The sequence below is a fragment of the Mycetomoellerius zeteki genome, unplaced genomic scaffold (genome assembly GCF_001594055.1).
Source record: "Mycetomoellerius zeteki isolate Tzet28-1 unplaced genomic scaffold, Tzet1.0 scaffold48, whole genome shotgun sequence".
Classification (NCBI taxonomy): Eukaryota; Metazoa; Arthropoda; class Insecta; order Hymenoptera; family Formicidae; genus Mycetomoellerius; species Mycetomoellerius zeteki.
The window spans coordinates 131,911-157,529 of record NW_017257479.1 but is presented as its reverse complement, the minus strand read 5'-3'; the positions used below and the strand labels follow the sequence as shown (position 1 = coordinate 157,529).

At 36.5% G+C, this 25,619-nt stretch overlaps 1 protein-coding gene across 1 annotated transcript; it reads right to left on the bottom strand.

Moving 5' to 3' along the window:
- Positions 1-516: 516 nt before the first annotated feature.
- LOC108727350 (uncharacterized) lies at positions 517-24,522 on the bottom strand. The gene is made up of 6 exons (XM_018455460.1): positions 24,145-24,522; positions 7,644-7,773; positions 5,135-5,277; positions 3,784-3,919; positions 2,064-2,178; positions 517-1,363 (listed from the first exon to the last, which is right to left on the bottom strand). The coding sequence occupies exons 1-6, from the start codon at positions 24,206-24,208 to the stop codon at positions 1,253-1,255; spliced, it is 699 nt and encodes a 232-aa protein (XP_018310962.1). The 5' UTR covers positions 24,209-24,522; the 3' UTR covers positions 517-1,252.
- Between the last annotated feature and the right edge of the window lie 1,097 nt (positions 24,523-25,619).

The window sequence follows — 25,619 nt, the reverse complement described above, 5'->3', positions numbered from 1 at the left end:
ACGCGTGTCGATTTTTAACGTTTCTCTAACTTTCGGCGAAGCGACACGTGCTTGTCAAATCGATAGCAACACAGCGATTGCATTTTCTACCGAAACATACCCGCGCGCGAAAGAACGCACCGTGATTTTATCCACCGTTCTCTCTGCTCAAGTAGAAATTCTTTGCTCTACTCAGACGACTCGTCTCGCCGAGCTTCCTTCTTTCTAACGCTGTTCTCGCGAATCGATAGATCGTGATTATTCGATGAAATTGATTTCTGGGCGACGATAGTTCGTTCGTTCCGCACGAGTGCTCTTTTTCGAAATCGAGGCGAAAACGTGCCGGAAAGGCACGTTTGCCTTCTTCCTCGCTATAAATGTTTTACCTCTGCCGTCTTTTTCTCCGACTTCATCCAAACCCACGCCAGGTATTCTCGAGGATCAAATTCTGTCTCGCGTTCTCGCATCAGAACAGCACGCGCGCGCGGCCATTCCAAAGGACACTCCGCGAAAGATCTCGCCGATTAACAAGGAGTATTTTTTTCTTATTTCATTTCTCATCTCGCGACAAAACCGCGTAAAAATCGAGTCAGTCTTGCGTCGCGGTATCGTACGGACTAGCGAATCGCATTAAACGATCGATTGAAGAGACTCCATTTCTTTAGATATATCGCATCACGATCGGCTTTATCGTTCGATATCTTCGATGACGTGCGTGGAAGAGAGCCGTCCTGAAAATCCTCTTCTGCGATTCCGCTCCCTCTTCCTTCTACCACTCTTTCATAACGTATTTCTAAAGCATTTTCCTTCTCCCAATATCTCTTCGGCTCTTAATACTGATCTCTCGTTGTTGCTTGCTTCCGTAATCGTGATTATTGCGATCTCTCGCATCATCTTGCAAATGAAAAATATATTTTCTTCGGAGAAAGAAACGCCGTACTTTTCCTCCTCTATGTATCCCTCCCTCTATTCTCAAACCCTTGTGGATATCCTCTTTTGCCCTGATGCTCTCCTCCTTTCTTCTCCTTTGATCGCTTCGGCCTCTTCTTCGACCTTTTACCGAGAACTCTTCGAAAATAAGGAATATATTCCCTCTGAAGCAAAGCACGATAAAAGCCGAATGGGCTATCTCCAGTTTCTCGTCTTCTTGGAGCGCCCTTCTTCTCATCTCTTCATTCTTCTTCCTCGATCTCTTTTCTCTACATATCCCGCCCTCTCTCATTTGCCTATTTTCTATCTTTTGAAGATAAAAAATGATCTTGGCCAAGACCAATTACGTAAAGTACCTCATAAGGAGAATAAGCGTCATTGGCATAATGGCAGAAAGATTTAGCGTCGAGATACCGCTGTTCACGGTACATTCCGTGTAGGGTGCACAGTGCGCCTGTAACAAACAAGACAAACAATTCGCCCTCCCTTTAATACGCCGGTTTTGTTATCAACCTTACTACTTGCTAAGATGATGATCATTTACTATTAACAAGTGTAAGATGGTCATTTGCTGATTTCGCTCAATATTTTCTTTGGCTCCGTACTTTACTCCGTACTTTCTACTTTAAAGCAGAAATAATACAAATATAGGTACTCAAGATAATTTACTTTTTTAAGCTACTTTTAAATTAATTAATTGTACAATAAAATTGATTAGCTTACTTCAATTTATTAAAAATTAGATTCACAAGATTACGATAATAAGATTTAATTTATATATGCGTGTTATCTATCTGTTAAATAATATGAAGGAACTTACTTCTTTGCTCCATCAAAATATTTTCAAAGGTCATTCAAGATATCAAGTATCAAATATTCACAAAATATATTGAAATATGATGACTTACCTTAAAATTTTATTTAAAAAAAACATTCCAAGTTTATTAAAAAAGTATAAAAATTGATTCTCTCTCCCCATCTTTTTCAAATATAGTCCAAATAAATGAAACGAGCCATATAAAATCAAAATGTTTTCGAAGGCAATATTGCAACAGTAATTAAAATCAATTATAAACGGAGCAATTAATGAAAGCCTTCAGCGTGTACTTTCATGCCAATAAAACATGATGTCAAATGAAATATGTATAACTCACCTTCAGCAGCGAGCTTGACATTCTGTCGAGGAACTCTTTTGTGAATCGCGCTGTATCATCGCCACACTGACGGCGAACCGTATGATGAGAGCATTCCAAGTACTCCTGGAAGGCGCTGCACAAACAATATCCCATACTCTATTCAAAGTCCCTTTTCCAGCGTCAAAATGGAATGGAAATAAGTGTTATCGAATTACTGTTGTAAAACGCTAACGAGCGTAACAAATCGAATTACAACTGGAGAATACCACGCAGAGAATCATTAGCGCTAGAATTACTATCATAAACTTTTTGAAATTTTTCCATTGTTTTTCTAAAATATTATTCTAAAATTATATAAAATTCGTAAATTTATACAGAATAAATTCCCGTTTATTTTTTTCGCACTTCGCTCCGTCTTTTGTAAGGTAACCTTTTCTCTTTCCAAAAGAGAGCGCTCGCGACGGTTTAATTAAATCATGCACTACGAAGAAACAAAATGACGCGAGGAATGTGCTTTTGCGGACCTGTTATTCAGTTTCGGGTCAGCATCATACTACTTACGTCCCCCTTTCGCGAGGGATGCGCAAGTTCAAAAGCTGCAGTAGACCGTGGTTGAGATACGCTAATGACATTACACCCCTGTGTGTCTGTACAGGCATCAGCGTGAAACTTCCGACCTAAAGGACTGATTACACTCTTTTTGCGCGAATCCTTTGAGCAACGCCCGTCGTTATTAATGCAGTTGTTTCGCCGGCGACCTCTTAAGTGTTAAATTATCGCAGTCGAGAGATTTTACGTCTTTGCGCTAATGCGAAACGCCAGAATTTCGAGTATTGCTTAAACCTATTTGTCCGTGTTTCGCGTATTTTGCTCCGCTCTCCGTCGATCTTTCATGTCATAATCTTAACTCGATTTTTCCTTAAATTTAACATCTTAGAGAAAAAGGATCATCACACAATCCCCGTGAGATGCACTCGAAACACGAGGATGCTTTTTCTTCACATTTTATTTTTCGTAAAATATTAGATCGATTCTTTATAAAAAATTTATTTTAGCGCAAATCTAACACAACTTTTAATAGATTATGATTCAATCTACAATTTAATACAATTATAATAAATTAATTATTATATAACAGTATAATGAATTATTTTATTATCCATTAATTTCGTTTATAAAATACGCGGAATTTATTCTCCATTTGTTGAAATAAATTATTAAATAAGCGCGCATTCTTTTTCTTTGAATAATACAAATGTTATACTCTATTTTATTCTCACACGTAAGAGTTAATAATCCGCAGGCATATACAGACAAAACAGTTGAGGGTCTACATTTTGAAAAGTGGCTAGGTCAAATTGACTCGCGCTTTGAGTTCTAAGGTTTACCTCCATGTTGCTAAACTAACAAACTTTCTCGGATAAGTAAATGGACTGTGAGTTGCATCCTATTTGCAAAGATGTAGAAATTCCGGTCAAGTGTACATATACATATATATTTGATATAATATATATTTTATGACCCAACATTAATCATTTTATTTACGACATAATAAAGTAAGTAATCCCGAAGAAAAGTGATGTCATCGTATCTACAATATTATTTTTTCGCTAAGCATTTCAATTATTTTCGGATTGTATCATTGAAATAATAACAAATGCCATGACAACTATCTATCTGCGCTTATTTCCTACTCATCGTTTATATACGCATATCTAAAAAGACTTGTTCGACTTACCAGCAAAGGGACTTGAGATTCTGTTGTCCCAATGAGCGGTTGGCCATTATTTCTTGAGTCGTCTTCTGATACGATTTGTAACACAGCTCGTATTCGGCTTTGGATTTCTGCATGCACGGCGCGTGTTTCAAGAATTCTGCAAACAGAAAATTGCATTTCCGTTATTGAACAATTGCGTATTCGTAGGAACATAGATATCAATAATGAAATTTCGAAGTCAATCAAGCTGACTTGAAAAGCGAGGAAATATATAATCTAATATTACTAAAAAGAATGAATATACATATGTATTAATTTTCCAGAACATAATCATTTTAATTTACAATAATATAATAACTAAAATCGACAGACCACGCGTTCTGATTTAAAAAATAGATAATTACATTATTTCGCAAATAAAAATTAAAGTTGATTAATATTGAATTGCATTTCCTCTCATTCTCGATTCTGTTCTTAGAAAATAACTCAAGCTATTTACGAGCGCAGTCTATAATTACAAGAATATACATATATCATTGACTGACGCACTAATCTCGTCATGCTTTGAGATCATAGTTTTGAATATAAAGGCCGCTTTTTCGGCTCTTGTTTACGATGTAGGCGTGCTGTACATTACGCGGCATGCGGTATGAGGAATCAATATTACTCTCCTTGCTAACGATTCATTATGTTACAGTGCCTCTCTCTAACGGAGGAGAGTACATTATGAAGAGTCATGCCGGCTCGATCGACCCGCGGACAATCTGCACGATATTCCCGTAATCTCGAGAGTGCCGGATGCATTATTGAGTCTAGTACTATCTCTGACTGGACCGACAGTTTGGAATTGCATTGATGCCTACCGCTTGCCCAATTGGCAAAAGAGTTGCTGGCTTTGTCGACTGGCGGATGACTGCGCCTCATTATATATTTCTCTCTTCGAAGAGAAAATCTATGTCAATTTACAAACGATGGATTTACTTTTAATAAAGCTTTTATCCTCGAAAATAAGAATCTAATTCCGAATTATATAGAATATCGCATATTTAAATAGAAAAGTCAACTGCATAACTTTTCCGTGAGACGTAACGAGTTTCTTTACTTATCGATTCCTCAAACTTTCTGCATTTTTATTTAAAATTTCCGTATTCGTTCTTTCCCCATTTAAATTCCAAAATATGTTAATATTTTAGAAGACATAAAATATAAAAATGCACTTGGCTAAAAAAAATTCTATATCTTTTATTCAACCGCGCAAGTCTTAAAATAATTTTTTTCTCTCATTTTGATAATTTTTTAGCAATTATGATTATACATTGAAGATTATACATAAATATCTAATTGGTTCGATGATTTAGGCAAGAGCACTTACCGTCCTGGTACGGGCCATCTTGGCAAAGCTCCATGATAGCCATGTTGGTACCGATGTACAGAGAGTTGAAGTGATCCCGTTGCTTTTGCTGCATGCAATTTAACGTGTACTTTTTGATGCATTTCATACCTGCCTCGAGATCCCTGTAACAAAACGGGAAACGCTCGTTATTTAGACATTCGCAGTTTCGAAATTGATGGGAAAAAAAATGAAAGTTTATCAGTAAATTAATAGAAACTACGTACGATAAAATCGCAAATATCCTAAAAATATATATATATCAAACTGAAATAGCTTTATTAGACTGTGTTAAAGTGTTTACAAATGTAAACATACGAAATGTTTACTATCCAATTGCAAAAAGGACAACTATACATTTTATTCAATAAACCAAAGAAATTACCTTTATGTTTTTATTTATAAATTATTAATTTAAATACTAATTAAGAAAATGTTTGGTCAAGTTCGAAAACGTATAAAAACTAAATTTCATTTATGAGAGTTTTTATAAAAGATAAAATAATAAATTGTCAGTTTTCAAAAATTTTTGCAAAAATTTGTTTTAATATATTAATTTTCTTATTGAACAAAATAATAATTTATAAAAATATTTGAGAATACAATATTGTTACTTCCAATTAACATCTTTTAAGTTTAAACTTCTTTTCAAATTACTTTCGCGTTGAGCAACGAAATCTTTCCCAACTTAATTAAATAAGACAATATTCAAAGGCAATACATATATATGTATTATACAATACGATCCTCTCTCAAGACTCGAACAAACGAGAAACTTTAGTCGTATCTCAAGACAAGCCTCCTCAATAGAATCGCGATTATAAATATGATATCACGAATATCAAATTGACTTTCAAGATCTGTCTATCGAACCGTGTCATTTCTCAAGATCGTTTCCAAATTGAATTGCTCAGCACAAACGCGACTATAAATACAGGCCAATGTCATGTTGTATCTCGAATAGAAAGCCATATTGAAACATCAGGAACAGATCGATATTCGCGCAATGTAGAAATTTTCCAACTGTTTCGACATAGCAAGTAATTAATAATAAAGACATGTATGCATGACGTACGTTTCGTCTTATCTTTAAAATTGATAATGGAAAGTGCCTGTGTGATTTGTACAACCATCGCATCAAAGAACAAACATAGTGAGGCATTATGGTGCAATACTACGCTACACGTGTAGTATTGCATTTTGATAGCGCAATTTTTATAGTGCCAGCAGTTTTACTATGACTACGGAAGGAAACACGTCGGCACGATGTGGAGCAACGTGATTAATAATTTGTCATATCGGCTTGCCGGGCACGCACGAGTATATCAGGCCTGAATGAAATTTAAAGTTCCATGAAATGAGCCGAATTTCCTCCTGGCCCGGCGCTATCGTCGGAACGGCTAAATTGCAGCCGTAATAAGATTCTTCGTCGAATACTGGGGCTGGAAATATCGTGCGAAATATCCGGCAGCTTGCATGCAATCATCCACTCAATTACATACGTACCGCGCCGACTCGACGGCGCGAGAGAGATTCGAGCGATCGAGCATCGCCGAATTGTGATAAGCCGGCACGGTGCAGAGACCTCGATACGATCGCGAATTCGGACGGATATAATAGACTAAAGCCAAATGTCGTATATTATTCTCGGATCAATTTCCAATTTTGCGAGAAATCGAAGAGTCGTCCACGAAATCTCTGGGTCGATCATCAACCGACTTTTTAACGATAAACGCAGAAAAAAAGATTTTCTCTGCCGCAGCTAATCTTGGTTTGTTATAATATATAATATTTGCTGTCGTAACTGTAAATTTATAAACTATAGCGAAATGGTTTGCTGTTGCTGCTATAATATAGATATCACAGCTAAGACATTAGTTATAATACCTATATTTTAGCTGTCCATATTTTACACCTGCCATTTACTTACCACATGCAGTTTTTAGTTACAACAGCTACTTTTTTTTCCGTGGCGATAAATAGAGATTAATATATTTCGTGTATATATATATATATATATATATGGCGAAATGCTGCGACGAAATTAAACACGAGTATGAATTTTAAACATGTGTAATGGAAAAGAGGAAAATTTTTCTAATGATTATAAAATCGTCAAATGCAATAAACACTTCTTTATTATATTTCCTTATCTTTTCTCTCGACGTCGCAATTAGCGCGATTAAGCTCCGCAGAGAGAGTTCTGCGCGACAGCGCGCATTCCCGTACGTTCTTAAAATTGATATGAAGTGCGAGGAGAGAAAGAAACGACTGGATATTTTTCTCGTAGCGAAAAATTTCCCGTGGCACGAGAAGAAACTGGAAGAGGAAGACGAGGAGGTAGAGGTCACGAAATTCCCCACGAAACGGAACGTCAGCGTAACCCGCACCGACGTCTTCCTCCCATGGAACATGTAAAGACGGCGAATAACAACGGACGTTTTCCGTTTAAAGAGATCGCCCGTGCGAACACAGAGAGAAGAAAACTCACGGGCATAGTTTGTTGATATCTTCCTTTTTCGTGACGAAACTCAGGTCGCTATTGCTGATTCTCTCAAGGGGCCTGGCGCACCTCACCAGCTCCTCGTGTCCGCACTCTTCACCTCGGCAGCTAGCGAGCACTGAAACAGAAACGCGATAATCGGGTTAGCTGAGAGAGAGAGAGAGAGAGAAAGAGAGAAGCAGAGAGAAACGTGGTCGATTCGCGAAATGTAAGAGGCAACAGGGACTCGATACGTCGTCCCCATCGATAACAATGTTATTAGTAAGGGAATCGCAAAGAGCAGCGCTGTTTCTCGAATTCGATTAAGCGCGCGACGAGCACGCGGAATCGATGTTGCCGTTGCGGCGTGATTGCAGCGGAAATATCAAACAAGTTTAATTGACGTGGAAACAATGCAGATTGCACCTAGAACTTCATACTCGGACGGATCTCCAATATTCTCTCATTTCGATGGAGTTGTCGTATCACGAGATATCGTACACCGTCTATGGAGCAAGACATTATACTTAAAGTTTATATCATATTATATTTGAAAAAGAATCCCATGCAGAAAGAAGTTTTGCTGAAGTATTTATAAATTTAACTGGATACAAATCTGAAAAGAATTTTGTTGAACCATTAAAATAATTATGTAGGACGCTCAAACTGGCTATTAAAATGTCAAAATTTTTTCAGGACTGCTAATAATGCTTGAAAATTCTACCTAATTATTTTGATAGTCCAACAAAATTATTTTCAAGCTTCGTCTGAATTTTTAGATACTTGAGCAAAATCATTTTTTCCGTGCATTATTCCGTTGTTTGATAAATTTTTGCTAGAAATTTAAATTTTAATAAAATAAATTTCGCTTCAACTCGATAAACAAAAATAAGAGAAATGTCAGAAATATTACGTACATATTTTTCTCAAAGTTTAATTCGCTACAGCCACATATTTCCATATTTTTGAACTGAAATCTCTATCAAGCCCGTTTTCTCCATCTTTCATCCTTTACCTGTCTATCATCTGTTATAATGGTTCTGTTGTTAAGTCTTTTGTGTCTGAATTTTGAAAATAAAATTAGCCCGGCAACAGCGACGGCGGCAGCGGGCACCACACACATAAGACGCGCTCGCGCTGCTCGCGTGTGAGTATCGGTGGTCACACGCGAATTTGGGATGCAGGATAAAAAACACAGGAAATGCATTCGCCGTCCGAACTAATGATGACGAATGGCGCACGATATTATCACGGCGTCATGTGCCGTTGGCGAAAAACCATTCGTTCATATTAGGAAGTTGATTTGGATTTAATGGGGGAGCATCGTTTGCTAGTTTAGCCGCGCTTTCGTCGTGCTTTTCATTCCAACTTTTGGAAATTCATTACCAATTACGCCATATGCACAATTCGCAAATGTTATATACACGTACATTTACTCGGTACCTAAAGACACTCTGCTCTAATTTTAATTTTAAACAGAAGATAGTTTTGCAAATTTAAACGATTTATCTTGCAAATCTAAAATTTGGTAAAATGTTTGCGTCTCAACTTTTTTCAACATCTCTCATTTAATAATAAATCTCGAAATGTGAAATACAGAAAAAAGTTTGTCAATCTATATGTATGAGGAAATGATTTTTCTTCTTCTAATTGCACTCTCCAGAATGTCGATGTATCTCGAAAATCATCGGTGCCTCGAGATATTAATTAAGAGGAAGTCGACTCTAAATTGATCAAAGAATCCGTCACTAAATTAAATCCGAAGATGCCGGAACATTCTGTACAAACACTCTAGCTGGGTAAAGGAACACCGTACCCACCTTTTAAAGGGGAGAGTGCGAATCTCAGGACATTCTCGGCGAAATTATTAAGTACTTTTAAGAGAGAGCTTTACACTTTCCTCGTAATAAACAAGCTATTGTAAGGAAAGGGTAAAGTAGAGACCGGAACGGGGTCAAGATTTCGACTTTTCTCTCGATACCGCCAAACGAACTTATAACTTCCGCTCGAAACCGATTACCCGGAAGTGCCACTTTCCAGGTAATAAAAGAGAGCCGGCAGTAGGACCACTGCTCTTCGTCTCTCTGTGTAACACTTGCAACTCTTCTTCCTATCATCTCCCATCCCGTGTATGTTTGCTCTAATATAGAGTTTCTGTATACGCGTGATGGTGCTGCTAATGGAAAGTAACGTTACATCTCACCGTCATGATGAAAAAGTAAAATAAATGGGTGTTATATTTAAAGCCCGATGGAAATGTTCAAATGTCCATTACCCATGTCGATATGTCTTATAAATTATTCGAAATATCAAATGTTTTATGCAAGAGATCTTACTTAGCTTAAGAAGACGACGAAGTGAAATATAATAGAAACGAAGCGGTGTCCGTATAAATCAGAAAAGGAGAACATGCGAATTAACAATTTAGACTGATTTCTGTATAAGAGGAATCTTGTAAAACTTTTCTTTCTGTGTAGTTACTTTCAGACTACTAAATCGACGCTTTTAGAAAAATGATTCTTCCAATATCTCGAAATGCATTTACTCGTTCACGTAATAGAGATATTGAATAATCTTTGCAATCTGTACATCGTATTTGTAAACATAACGTTCAGATAAACATTGCAAATTAATGTTTGTAGTTGCTGCTGATGCTACATCGTTACCAAGACATGAGATTACTAAAACATATCACGATAAATACGATTCTCATCCTATTTAAAGAGAAGAATCGCATATTCCTCTATTAAAATTTACCGTTAACAACGATAAAGTTTCGAGAAAAAGAGAGATATCGTCCGGAAAAGAAGTCTTATTCAATTAAAAAATTTATTCAGTGAGCAACATTACTAACTCAGGAAATACAACCCATGATGTTTGCAAAATATTTGCGGAATAAACAATAAATAAACATATAAATCTTCAACTGGGACAAATCATCCCGTTAGACTAGAAAGAATTGAAAGAGAAACACGAGGTGTTTCTTTCAATTCCTTCGAGTCTAATAGGACCATTCGTCCCAGAAGAGATTTATATATTTATTTATTGTTCCGCGAGAAACAAGTTTCTTTACCAAGTAAACTCTTATTACCAGACGGGGAAAACTGCATTTTCCTGAGACAAAGTACGAATTCTACGAGAGAAGAGGATATAGGGATGCATCACGCAATATGGCTGTGTATATCGTGCGTTTCATTACGCATCGATTTGGTGATGCGTGCGACAAACTACGCGACTAATCCCTCGTGCGGCGCATCGACGACCAACCGTCATTAAATTTAATTACAAACTATCGAAATTATTGGAGAGCTCGACCGACTATCGCGGTAACGACCAAACGATTCGGCGAGCGAGGCAAACGAACTGTCCGCGAAACTGGCCGCGGCCTACTCTATATAGCGACGCAATTGTTTTGTAAACCGAATGCAACAATGGGACGGGCGTCGTCTGCCCGTGATAAATCTGTCCTTCGATGATTAAACAAATAACTCCGTCCCAACGGGACTTGTCGAACGATTTATGCAGTCGTCAATTGAAATAACACAACGATAGAGAGTTCGATATATTGTCTGTCTTCTTGAAATACCTGTCGCTATATACTATAAATTTTTTTCTAGAGACATAAATTTTTTCTACGACGATATAAATCACGCAAAAATCATGTAATCATATTGTTTTTAATATAATATCAAATCTTATACACGAATGATATAAATACCACTTTGGGTTAAGAAAATTAACTTGGCGCCAATTGATATAAGATCTTTTATACAAACAATACTTGAGTAAATTTTGTGATACATATAACAGTTTTTATGTAATAATTTTTGAAGGAGAATTAAAGCTACTCGGGTTACAATAAAAAGACCGTCCATGAAAAGATAATACCACTTGAGTTTTACTTTTTAACTTGATACAGGTTTTTTTTTAGGATTATAAATAACGTGAAAATTATATAATCACTTTCAATATAAATGGTAATAAAATCTTTTAATTTAATTAAAAATGGGCTACAATAATTATGCAATTATCGTAATTTATTAATATTTGTCTTCACATAATGGATAAACGAACAAAAGTATAAACATCTTTTTCAGAGATGGTTATCCCTCTATATATCACTCAACCCATTTTCTCATCTCCGATCGCATTTCGTTTTCTAGTTCTCTTCTACTTGCTTTCTCCGCTCGGCTAAGATATCACTCGTGAGAAGAGTACCGGGCTTACTGCAAGACAGAATAAGAGTTCCGTGTGTAATTCTATTCGCACCAGTGATTCTCCAGCGAAATGAATCGATCTATTATTCAGAATTACACAAATCATGGCAATTCCAATTTTAATCGTATCTAATAACCATTTTGATTAGTAATCGACTCATATTCCGCAGTAATTACGATCATAATTAATTTCATAATTAACATTTTTATTACATTCCCCACAACTTTGTACTTCACTTAATTCGATTCGTATCTCATAATTATGTCACGTGGAAGTTATTACGATATTATCTCCAGGTCTTCGTTACTGTTTTATGGTACATCATTCAAACGTCTATAATGAACTCATCTTGCGCAGCTTCCGATTTAATTCCAAATAATAAACAACCCATTTTACGTCGTCAACAGTTCTATCGTAAAGAAAAACCATCATGTTTTTTTATGTGACTTAATATTTTCTTCAGCTCACGTCATTCGCTATGTCGATATTTGCTGTGTCGATGCAGAGTGTTTTAAAACTAATGGATATTTTAGTCAATGAGCAGTTAATGTATGCATATATGGCTCATCTTAATGTCCGCACGCAGGCATACACGCGTGCACGCAGTTGCAACAGGAAAAGGTTGGTTAAAGCTTGTATTTATAACGAGGTGAGATGGGACCATCGTACGATGCCGGCACAACCAATCGCAAGCCAACCCGTAGGTTAGCCTTGCCACGACTGTTAAACGCGCGTGCGAATACGCTCGCTCACGCGATTGTCAAATCGTGACGTCACGCGCACTAACTCGTATGACATTTATCTACGTTTTTGTAAAAACGAAAATTGATCAAACCAAAAAATTTCTACTCGTTTCGGAATTCTCGCGAAATCGATTTCTATCTCGACCTTTTTTCCAAAGAGGAAGATAAAACGCAGTAAAAAAATTATTGTAAAAATTCTTATAATGTTCCTTAAAAATTCATTTTTTATTTTAATTCTTAGAGTAATAAAGCGAAAACTTTATGAAATCTTTGCAGATCTTACGTCTTAACAAATATTTCTTAAGTACAGTGTTTTGCATTCATATACTTATCGGCTCGAGTTTTTGAAATAAAGATAGAAGGAAATTTACTACATTAATTGTAGTTCTATTTGTATATTTATGAATATACTTTCTGTACAGTGATTTGCGAAGTCATAAAATCAATACACATTGATTTATTAACAAGTCACGCCACACTGTAATATTAAACGCGCGCGCGAAGACATCTCAGCTGTATACCTTATTTTATATAGACATTGATAAGATTTCATTTCATAATGCGGTATTAATCGTTATCTCGCTACTTCGTTTCACATTACATATAAAAATTTTGTTTTTTTAATTTTTCATACCATCAAAAAAACGAAGATTATTATTGATTATAAATTTTTTTTACTTATCATTTATCTAAAAATGAATTCCATACTAAATGTTTACGAATAAATACACTGTAAAAAATAAAATAATAATTTTTCATATTTTTGTATTAATTTTAATACTTTTAAATATACATAATATAATATGTCTCAAGTAATAAAAATTAAAAGAAATAATGTAGAAAAGGGCTACGAGCCAAATACATTTATTGTATTTGGCTCGTAGCTCTTTTCAGCATTATTTCCTTTAACTTTTGAATATCTCAGAAAATCTATATCACTATACGTCTTTAAGTCAAAATTAACATTTAATTTTTTACAGTGTATAAATGAAAATCGTCTTCGTGCATTTCTATCTAAGCGCACGACGCGCACATACCATCTTCGAGTTCACCCTCCGAATATCTCCTGATAGAGCTAAAGCGGACTGCTTCAGCATTTCTAACGACAATGGAAACTATCTAGACAACATGTATCGGTTACAAGTAGCCCCGTGGTCCATTGTCCATAACCATGGCAATGGGCATGCAAGTGGTATTGTGTTCATCGTTTCCAGAGAACGATCGTCATGGGATGAAATTTCAGATTCGAGATGATTGACATTAAGAATAGCGAGCTCACAGGGCATATTAGGTTAATGAAATCTCATTGGGTTACCTGACAGCCGAGCACGACTGAAATAGACTAAACGACGAAACGATGATAAGGATGATAAGAAGATCGCGCGGCTGGAGGACGAGAAGAAGAATGGCTGCAAAATCGTTGAATAATTGACCGACGGTTCATTTGCGTCAATGCGAAAGCGTTATCTTATCTGTGGTAATATTACGCGCATAATTATGAGAAAAGAAGAGTGACTCGTGTTATTATCTAGTTCCGGTTTTATTATCTGCTCTTTTACTATCCTCGCGCGAGATGAGATGGATGGATGGACTAATGGACAGATGACGATGACGATGACCCTGCGTGATGACTCTTCTTTCGCGTGCTATCCTCGTCGCGTGCCTGACCTACGAGCGGAATGGCCGCCGACATAATGAATAACTCACAATAAGCTGATTGCGTGCAAAAATTGTTTCATTTTTAATCTGACGCGGGAGAAATAAGACGCGAAGTCGTTTTATTCAAAACTCTTTCTTTGTGTCTAACGGTAAAAATTACGCGAGATATTTTCGAAATATAGATATGTATTTATTGTACAAATATATTTTTCTCTATATACACCGCATTTGAATACTGATAAAATAAACAATAAATATAACAATAAATATTGATGAAATAACCTTAGATAAGAATTATGTCTCTATCTTGTCGCGAGTAATTTGATCGTGCAGCATTCCGAGTCGTGATTAATGGGTTAAAAATATCTAGAAGGTTATAGGATGATACTTTATACGATAACACAGATCTCAGTTCATATTATATATGGTGCCTGCAAACCATGTTAATCTAATCGGTGTGTTATATTAAGCTGCGTTAAATTAAAGTATAGTCACTTATGTCTCAGATATTTCGTGTATATTTCCAAAATTAAATGTTTGAAAAAATCTCTCTCTCTCTCTCTCTCTCTCAAACATTCCGAAATCGATCCACTTTTTCTAGATAAGTGATTGCTTCAACATTAATTCCTATTAAGCGATTTTTTTAGAGCAAAATCTACAAACAGCACGGCAAAATGCTAATCCCGAGTTGATGAATTAAAACTGTTGTTGCACTTACAATATTTTAGTCGGTCTAGACAAGACAATTTTCGCACGTATTTAGCGATCATTTAGCATAGCGTTTAATACCGAAGTTGACTCATGTTTACAGCTTTTGTGTTTATTAACGTTCATTAGCGATGTGTTACTTGTATTATCATACATTAGCGCTAATCGGCGTTGTATTTTTTATTTTCTTTTAAATTACACTACACAACGCCGCTTTTATTAGACACGTCGTCTAATATACGTTCGAGTGCCACGAGTATCAATACCGGTTCGTATACTCGCGAAAATTCTTGCAACTCTTGCAGTATAACGTTAATCTTTAAGTAGGTAGGCATGTGGTTTAAAGGTACGTAAATTGATAGGTAAGATGCAGAACACTTAAAAAAAATTTTAATTTCATTTCAAAGTTATACTTTTTACTAGTATATTTATATTATATGTTATAGTTAAAACGTTACTTATACCCTTACGAGATAGAAGAACATAAAAATAATGAACTTTAAGACTTCTGGGTTTCTGGGCTGTACCTTTTATTTTCCTTTCCAGAGAACAGTTTTAAAGGAAACTATACCTAGGGTCCTCCACCCCCCTACCCATTTAAAGGTTGACGATTCCGAGGTAGACATCGATACTTTTGGAAGCTGTTTGATTCCCTTGAAAATCTCAAGTACGTCTTGCACGATCTATAACTCGCGATGCGATACCGTCGTGGATAGAAAAATTGTCAAATGTCTGCAAAGACATGCATTATAGGAATGCATTAGAGAAAAGATGTACGAGTGATAGAAAATAGAAACCGACAGATTAACACAATTATATCTGTGTAATCGAACAACCTTGCAATTTCTAGTTAGATTTGAAACAAAGAATAATATTTCCATTTAGCAAAGAAATGAAATATATCCGCATTCTGCAGTATCTTTCATACAACTCGTTATTTTATCTAAGTTTTATTTCCCATAAATGAAAGATGGCTCTCGGAAGAGAGAAACGGTAGCCGTTTGTTTTATTCTTCAAGTCTTCGTCCTTTCTCTACATTTATTTAATATGACATTGGTATACATGAACGACAAGATTTCGCTAACTTTAATTAATTTGCTTCACTGTGCACGTTTATTACAACGGTCTCTATTCCTTTTCATTCTTTTCATGCATTATCGCTCCGTTTACGCTATTTATTATTGTAATGTTACTGTGCGCATCGTATCCTATTTCCAGAATAAATAGCAATGAGAACAGCAAAGAGGAAATAAACTCGTACCTACTCGACGTAAGAAGGAAAGGAGTCCAAGAGGCGAAAGAAACGCGAAGTAAAGTAAACGAGTATTAGTCTCGGGAAACCTATACCGAAAATATCATGCGACACTAGACAGACCAGGCGGATCAGTCAGTCACATGATTCGTACGGAGAAGCAGCTGCGCTTCTCTTCTCTCTATATCCTCTATCCCTCTTTCTCTCCGCCACGCAACAAGTCCTCGTTCTCGCGCGTATAGTTACGTAGAAACACCTAAACTCTATGGAATGCGTCGTGCACGCGCGCGCGCGTGTTACGAACCGGCTGTTCTCGCCCTCCGTTTGTTTCATCCTCGCATCTGTCGTTTCTGACGACAGAGGTTTCTCCGCTCTCTCGCGCGATCCTCGTCAAGGGAAAAACAGCTCCGGCTTATCGTCCGATGATGCTTTTAGTGTGGCGCGACTATGGCGTGACGCCGAGATCGGCGTGTGAGGTGAGTCGGTAAAGGTAAGGCGAGACTCACGCCCATCAGCTCGGCCAATCGCCAGCCGCTACGTCATCTCGTACGATGTAACGGAGCGAGTCAACCACGTGGTCGCCGGTCGCCGAGCGCCGTCGTAGCTATTTCGGTTGCGAGAAAGAGACTGTCGCGAAAGGCGACTGATTCAAAGAATTACTCGACGGAACGCTTTCCTTTCTTCCGTTCCTCGTGATAACTTTCGGCTTTATCACTAAATTAGCTTTTTTTCACACTCAACGTAAAAATATTTTTAGGGATATATAAATTCTTTAAGGTGATTCTTCAGTAAATCGAGTTACCATAGAAATGTCGAATTTTTTTATTATTCATATAATGAAGTTGAATGCGAAATTGACGTGTGCCAAATTCTACGGTAGATTAACGATGAAATAAGAGAGAAAAAATATGTTGAAAATGTAACCTTTCATGTATAACTTGTTAGTTAGTGACAGATAAGGCTCGCAGACGCTTCTTTGACTAACTGTACACAAATCTTACCATAAACTTTTCTCAAAAACAAGATTATAATATACATATAATAATAATAATTTTAAAAAATAATTTTAAAAAAATACGATTTTAATGGTCACAAAAAAGTAATAAATCAACGGTTATTCTGGAAAGATATTTACGTGCATAAACTTGAATATATGGTAAATTTAACCTCTAAAAGTTAAAGCCATTGTACACAAATCGACGTAAAGACGTACGCGCGTTTAATAAAAACATAGAAACAAATTAAACCGCGAAATCCTCAATACATTTTATTGTGATATTTGATAAAATATACATTGAATATTTTATTAATTGAAATATCTCACTTTTACATTCAGATTAAGTTAATGTACAACAGCTTTAATGGACATTGAGTGTGCACCAGTTCTGTCAGTAAAAAACGCTATTAATTGTCTTCCACCATGAACTAAAACTAGTTGACAAAGAAAATTCCAGAACATGACAATTATGGCTAAAATACAGGAATTGCGACTTCTGTAGTTATAAAAAAATGATATAACCGTCTAGCCTCAGTCTAGTGAATCTGCAATGATAATTTCATGTTTGGAGTCAATGAGGCATCAGGACATTAAAAGTATCAATGACGGGAAAAAAATGGAATGAAATACGAATTAAAATGCGAAGAGATTGTAACAAATTATCATATATCATAAAAAACAAAATTAGGATATCTTTATATATGTTTTATTACTTGACACTGCTGTTTAGATTGAAATACGTATTTGTGAATTTTAAATTACAATGATAGTGAAGATGACTTGATGTTAAGATCGAAAATTTATTCTTGTTATTAACTGTCGGGAAAGCCACTTTTGTGGCTCTTAAGTGTGGGTTAAAATTTGGTGGCATTTTAAATACTAATTGTATTAAATATATATATGTGTATGTTGTAAATATATATATATATATAAAAATATATAAATGTTGAAAAATATACACAAAAAAGTAAAAAAATTATAAAACAAGAAAAAAGTAAAAAATACAAAAAATAAATTTAAGAACCAAACAAAAAAGAAAAGTCAAAAAGGAGCTATAAACTTTTTACGTCTATGTCGTTAGCTCTGGATAAATAAAGGAAAGTTTTCTACATGAGTCTATACGTTTATATTCATTTATGTTGTCAATATTACGTTTAGGGTTCGAGATTTCCTAAATCTATGCTCAGAATTGGAATCAGCGATACCAAGAACCATGAAATACACTATTTTTGAGAAAATAAAAAATTTTTTTATTTGATCCTACGTTCCCTGCCGGGAAAGCCACTTTTATGGCTCTGCACAAATCTCGATATTCTGCGTTATAGGTAGGTATGTTACTTATATAAAAAAAATTTCGAGAAAAAGAACCACTATTTTAACGAAAAAATACCGGCAGTTTAAAGGTTAAATGAGTCGATGCCGTCGATGGTATAAAGAATAAAGAATTGTTTTTTAGAACCTCGTAAACTTTCATGTTCCTTCCATAATAATATCGATTTTTTTCATTATCGATTAGTCAATTTTACGGATGTTGAGAAAAAAAACTGAAGGACGCACAGATTTCCACACTCCATCAGCAAAAATATTAAATTATTCAATTACTTGCAATTGCGCGTACACACTCAAAATGAAATAATTGACATGGATATGAGACGGAAAGATCGATACAGCATAGTTCAGTAAACAAGTCAATTATCTAACTCTCGCACATGGGTATGTTAGCGGCGCCAGTGATGATGTAATCCAATTTTACATCGCTCAGGAAATGCGTCTGAGAATTTATCAGAAAAAAAAACGCCACGGTGTACAGTGTCACGTTTACTGTTTATTTATGAATTGAAATTGTCTGCTTACGAAAGCGATCACTGATAATAGAATGATTAATTTCTTTTAATACACACGATTGAATCATTCTTGTACTGTCTGGGTACTTGAATAAATAATGGCCCTTTCGTTTTTTTTTTTAAATACACAACCTTACAAATATTTTCTAAAGATATTAAAGTAAGTATACATAAGATTCACTTAAATAATTTTGCTATTGTAAGTTTATACTTTAAGTAATTAAAATTAAACCAAAACGACTCATCACGTGCACACAGTTGGAAAATTTTAGTTAAATTTAACATTTTACTCAAATTTCCATTCAAATTTTTGTAATTAATTTAAGATGAATACATTAGAAAGTAACACTTATTATGTAAATAATATAACTTTATTATGTTATATTATTATGTAAAAAATATTATGTAAAAAATATAACATTAAAATAATTCGTAAATTTGTGGAAGCATATTTTTTTTAAATAAAATTAACATTTATGATATGTTAAATCAGTTAAATTAACACGTATTTTATTCATTCAATTTAAAATTTATGTTTATAAAATATATTATTATATAAAATTTACGCATATAAAATATATTATTTTTGTGTTATTTATTCACTTACTCATAAATTGTGTTATTTTGACACAAAGAAATGTGAATATAAATAACATAAAATATTTAAATAACATAATTACATTGTGTTAAATTAATACTCGAGTATGTTAAAAATGCAACACAAAATTTCAATGAAGACTCGAATGGATCGTTTCTAAACACAAATATAAAATGTTTTTTTTACTATGAACCGTAAAGTCATCGTGTGTACTACGTAATTAATACTTAGAAAATTATGAGCAATTTGCACCACGTTTCGACAATAAAAAGCGCAATGTACTCGCGGATCGTTCTATTTACTCGTTTTCGCGGTACATGATTGTGCGCGTGAGATGAACATACATAACGAATATACGCTGAATGAATTCAAGGCCAGCGCGATTCTCGTCATCGCACTTGCCTCCTCTAACGTCAGAGACGCGCTGTAAACACGTTTCAAAATTTCTCTTTGCGAAACTAATTGCGTTTCGTATTTCAAATCCACGTACTGCGTCACGCGGGTTACGCCTCTTCCTCAAGGAGCGACTTTAAATTCGGATTCCCAGTAACTCAAGTGTTTTGAAAGCGTTTCGACACTTCGCGATGCTGTGATTTCTCAGACACGTGTCAATCGTTTATTTCAAAGATGCCAACTTATTAATCGATACGGTAAAGTTGAATCCATTACTTATTAGGTCCAGTTCCACAACTCATGGTTAACGCTTAATGGTTCAACTTATTCATTATTTCTTTCTAATTCTAGAATTAGTTAAGAGTTAACCGTGAGTTGTGGGATTGGGCCTTATGGCCCGTCTACAATACATGTAGTAAGCTTAGTTTAAGAAGAGTAAGAAATTGACCAACCACATGTGAGAAAAATAATTGACTATGATTAGTCAATTTCCTACTCTTACTTCTTAAACCAAACTTACTTCGCATATTGTAGATGACGCCTTACAGCGCCGCTCTCAGTCTATTTTTTATTTCAATCTGTTGGATTCCGACACGTGTCGGGTGAAAATTAAATCTCGCTCAAACGAAACGTTTAAAAATTTCACCAATTAAATTATCTCTATTTAATCACTTTGGAAACTAAATTCTAGATAATTGTTTAACCCTTTGAAGCATACATTTTTCTGGAAAAAAAAAAAAATGTTGATCTTTGTTTATTTATAAAACTGTTACAATAAATAAAAAATAAGGACTACTGAACTATTTTTTTAACACAAAAAACCAGACCTAAATGCGTCAATTAGAAAATAAACGACCAAAAACTGAGGAAGTTTAGGTGGTAACGTGGGTTACCACCATGCTTCAAAGGGTTAAAAGACGTGAATATGTTTTTCCTCATCGTCGAAATAACATTCGCAAGGAATACGAGGATAAATCTAGCACTTTTCCGTTGTAATTAATATTTCGTCAGGTTTCAAAATCGGCTCGATAAAAAACCGTTTGATAAGCGTTTCTTTTCAATCGCTAAATTTTTGTTGCACCGTGGCACCGATGGATTAGTAGATTAGCAAAAATCGATTCGCGTCGCTATCAAAATAAACGACACGGGCGAGCGAAACACGGGGGCAGAAATTGGAGCACTAATTGCCGAAAAGCTTCCTTCGCCCTAAAATATCCAGACCCTTCGATAATCTCGGAACGTCGCGTCGCCGCCAAAAATACGGCGGAAGAGAAAGACCGAACTTGTCTGTGCGACCTAATTAGATAAAACTTGGTCGATACTTAAGAGAATTTTTGCTTGCACGCCAGTATCAATCTTCGCTCTAATTAAACGTTCTCCGATTTTACAGCGGGGCCAATTACCGCGTTCGCACGGATACCCCCAAACGAGCCTGAATCGCGCCCCAGCGAAACATTTTCCAACGCGGAAATTTTCCCGCCTTTTTACGATCGCCCTCACCGTCGGCCGTTAACTTTAACCGTAGTTTAACTTGATCGTTTGTCCCTCGCTCCGGAACTGAAATTAGACGGAGACGAGGGATCGTTCGAACTAAGGTTAAAGTTAATTTCCGTGTGAGATTAATCTCAACTATAATTTGCAGCCTCGTTAAAAATGTCTTCGAAAGTTCGAAATTCGAAAGCTGACGTCAATTTCGCTAGAAATTATTGCGACATCGAAACACACCCTCCTCCCAAATTATCTATTTCTAATTTCACCAAGACTTGGCAGGGTTTCCGATTAGCGTTTTCGCTGACCGACGTCATAACTCGATATTGAACGTCAAAGAACGTCCGCGCGAGACTCGACGTTTATAGCGTTCGTCTCGCGCGTTTCAATTCCAGAACGTAATTCTTATTCCGGATTTTAAGCAATGACGTCGATTGTCGGGATGTGTCCCACGCGCGCGCGCCCCCCGTTTTAATCTACGCCGTCGATCCTCCTCCACCGTTATGCACTTCAAGTGCGGCGTCCTTGACCTACGTCTCGCGAAAGAGAGGATTGTCGCGCGCGATATTTATTACTTCATCCTATCGGACGGTATCAGACTTCATCATAGGCCGGTATTTATAGTCGGTTCTTATATTCGAGATCGTCTTAATCCATTAAGGATGGAATACTGGTCGATTTTTCGATCAAAAAAATAGGTCAACTTTGGGATGCGAAATTTTTGGCAAGTAGGCTCCTTAAGGGCTTAAAATTTTGAGAAAAAAAATTTGTCTCGGTTCTTAATGAGTTAAGTTTTGTCTTGAGGTGTCACGAACCAATCAGAGGGCCGCATTAGCGTCTTAAGACACTTTAAGTAGTGACTTAAGACGGCTTTGAAATAAGAACCGACTACGAATACCAGCCATAGTCCGGTCTTATTTCAAGACTGTCTTAAGTAATGTCTTAAGACGATAATACAGCCCTCTGATTGGTCCGCGACTTCTTGAGACTGTACTTAAGACGGTCTTGAATATAAGACCTTCACTACGAATACCGACTCTAAAAATGATGACAACCAAGTTTGGGAAAGCAATAAAACGCCTCCGGCGTGGTCTTCCTCTTCCTTTCGTTCAGGAGTTTCGAGTTTCCGGAGTTGATTCGACGCAAGAATATTTGACACACGGAATTAATTCTCCAGCAACGGATCGTTTGGACCCAAAACGAATATTTTTGAACGATTGAACGATTATTGATACGATTTGGAAGTATCTAAAAACTTAGTCAGGAACAGGTCTGAAATTAATTTTAGACCATAATAATTATGTGGAAATCTCAAGCAAACTTTTAATATTCTAGAAACCGGTTTGAGCATCTCCATCATTATTTTGATGGTCCAACGAAATTGTGTTTAGACCTGCAAAATTTGGCTAAACTTTTAGATACTTCAAACAAATCGTCCTTTCCGTATATATTAATCGCCGGAGGTTCGCTTGCATTCTGTACTCCAAACGCGACGCTTTAAACTTTAGAACTTAGGTGTAGGTTTTCACAGCTGTAATTAAAGGCGGGACGTATCTACTTAGCGTGGAACACGAGTAGGCGTTTGTTGTTTCCGTCAGAAGTACTGGAGCACGTGAAATTTTACGCGAAGTTATATGGGTGCGAATTTATTCACGATGTGACCATCGTGCGTTCTTCTTCCCCCTCCACGTTCTCCGTTTGATAATTTTGCGATTAACATGACAACAATGGTTCCTCAGGAGGCTCAATTGCGTTTGCGGAAATACCTGCCATCCCTCATCCCTTAAACGTCACTTTCACGCACGTCGGATGTAAACCTCCATGTAACCCTGAATGTTATCGCAGCGAAACACGTGGATAACGGATTTCGTGTCAAGGAAGTCCGGACTGAATAGAGGAACGCAAGACGATCAGCAGAAACGAGACGTTGGCAACTTTTGCGTAAATTAAGAACGAGGAGTGTTGTCGAAAAACTCACCGCGTCAGCAGATTTCAAAACGTAGCTCGAGAAACATTACGTAAATCGAAATAGACGCACGATATTTTGATCCAAGCGATCTGCTTGTCGCATGATTCAGCTCGCTGCGAATCTACTTCAATTAAAAGATTCTCGTGAATCGTCACGTAAAGCGAGTAGTCTTACTTGCGTTTCCTGCAGTCGCAGCAGGAAATGAGTCGAATCTTCGGAAACGGCAAGATCAAAGAAAAATAAATGCGAAAGTATAAAACCTATTCTACGATACGCTTTCTGTCTCCTGTTTCTAACTTTTTGCTATTTTTTGAATCTTGCCTTTTTGCCTCTTATCCCATTTTTCGTTTTCTGTTCGAGATAAACGTTAACGAACTTCGGAAGGAACAGAAAACACACATCAAGAAATATAATTGTCGATAAAATGATCAGAAAGAGGAAAAAGCAAAAGGTAAAAAGCAAGAAACAGGAAACAAAGAGCACATTATAGTAGAATAGGCTTAAATGCTGAAACGAGCGAGCTCCGTAACGCTGTAATATAATAGAGCGAAAAGTCGCCGGTCGCCGGTGTCGTTGCACGACACGATCTTGGCGAGCAGAATCGAGAGGCAGAATATGGGAGAGGGAGGATAAATACTCACGAGAATACAAGGCGGTCATGAACAGCGCGAGCCAGGACAGCTGATTCTCCATAAGTGTTTTCATGTTCCGGGCCGCTCTTCGTCGTTAAATCTCGTTGGTATGCCGCACCGATACGTGGAGTTCGTTGCCGAACGAGAGGAAGGTGGTGCGGTTCTTCGAAACTCTTTAAGTAACGTAAATGGGAACGCGCGCGAGCGAGAGACGGAAAATGGAAGATAGAAAGTAATCGAGTTCGAGTAAAGCAGAGCGGAGTGCCGAAGTAGCGTTCCGCGTGTATATGCGACTCCGTGTGCTGTTAGTTTTTAACTCTCTTGGCTCTCTTTCACCCGCGACTCGCACCCATCACATGCGTACAACGCGACCGATCGTGCACCACTGACGGCACCGACTCGACGATGACGGCGACGAGAGAAGTAGAGAACGCGCGCCGAGTTTCGAAGGCGCGAGCGCGCATGCGTGGATCGCTCACGCCACCGATCCCGCGAAACCGTCCGCCGTCTCCTTCCTTCTCCCTCGGTCGCCGCTCGCTCTCTGCTTCTCTCTCGCGCGACCTTCTCCCGCGTCTCTCCCTCTCTTTCCTTCACGCTGACTCTCTTTCTCGCTCCTCGGATCTCGCCACTGCGATCGGGACGTCTTTTCGCGTCATCGTTATGCACCTCCGTCGCGCCCGCTGGCGCCGACGTCGTTACGACGCTCGTTCAACTGGCGTGAGATTTTATTAATCGAACTCTTACGAGCCAATGCGGCCGCGGGACAAGAGAAAGATGAGAGAGAGAGAGAGAGAGACGTTTCGCGCGCTTTCCGCAATACAATGTTTAATAAGGCTATTTAATAGAAACTTAAATATCATTTCCATAATTTACAATTATATATCTCGAAAGTAAAAATTTTACTTTCTTCGATATACTGTAAAAAATTTTTGTGTAAAATTACAACTATTATATAGTGGATAATTTTGAGACCTACTATAATAGTTGTGTAAACGTCCACGCGTTCGTAAATTTGCAATATGCAAATAAAAATAATTTCTTGATTTGTAACTAAGCAGATTGTGGAAGTACAATTACAATGTGTATGTGTAATTATAAGAACGATAATATGACAATACATTACAAAAATTTGGATAATTACAGAAAATATTCAAAATATCCTGCTATTTACGTAATTTTCCATATAAAATAAAATACATTATACAAGCAAATTTACATAATTTTTGTGGAATTACATAATTTCTGTAAAATTGCATGATTTTTTTATATTTACGGGACTAATCATGTAATTTTTACATCTATTATAGATATATGTAAATTTACGGTATGTAAAAAATTTCGTAAATTTTAAGTGTTTCTTTTTACCTCCAACAAACACTGGAAATAACAAATATGAAAGAAACAATGATAAACCTATCTCTTGAGTTAAATTACATTTGTTATTTTTAACTTGCATGAGCGTCAAAATGTAAATCAATTCATTT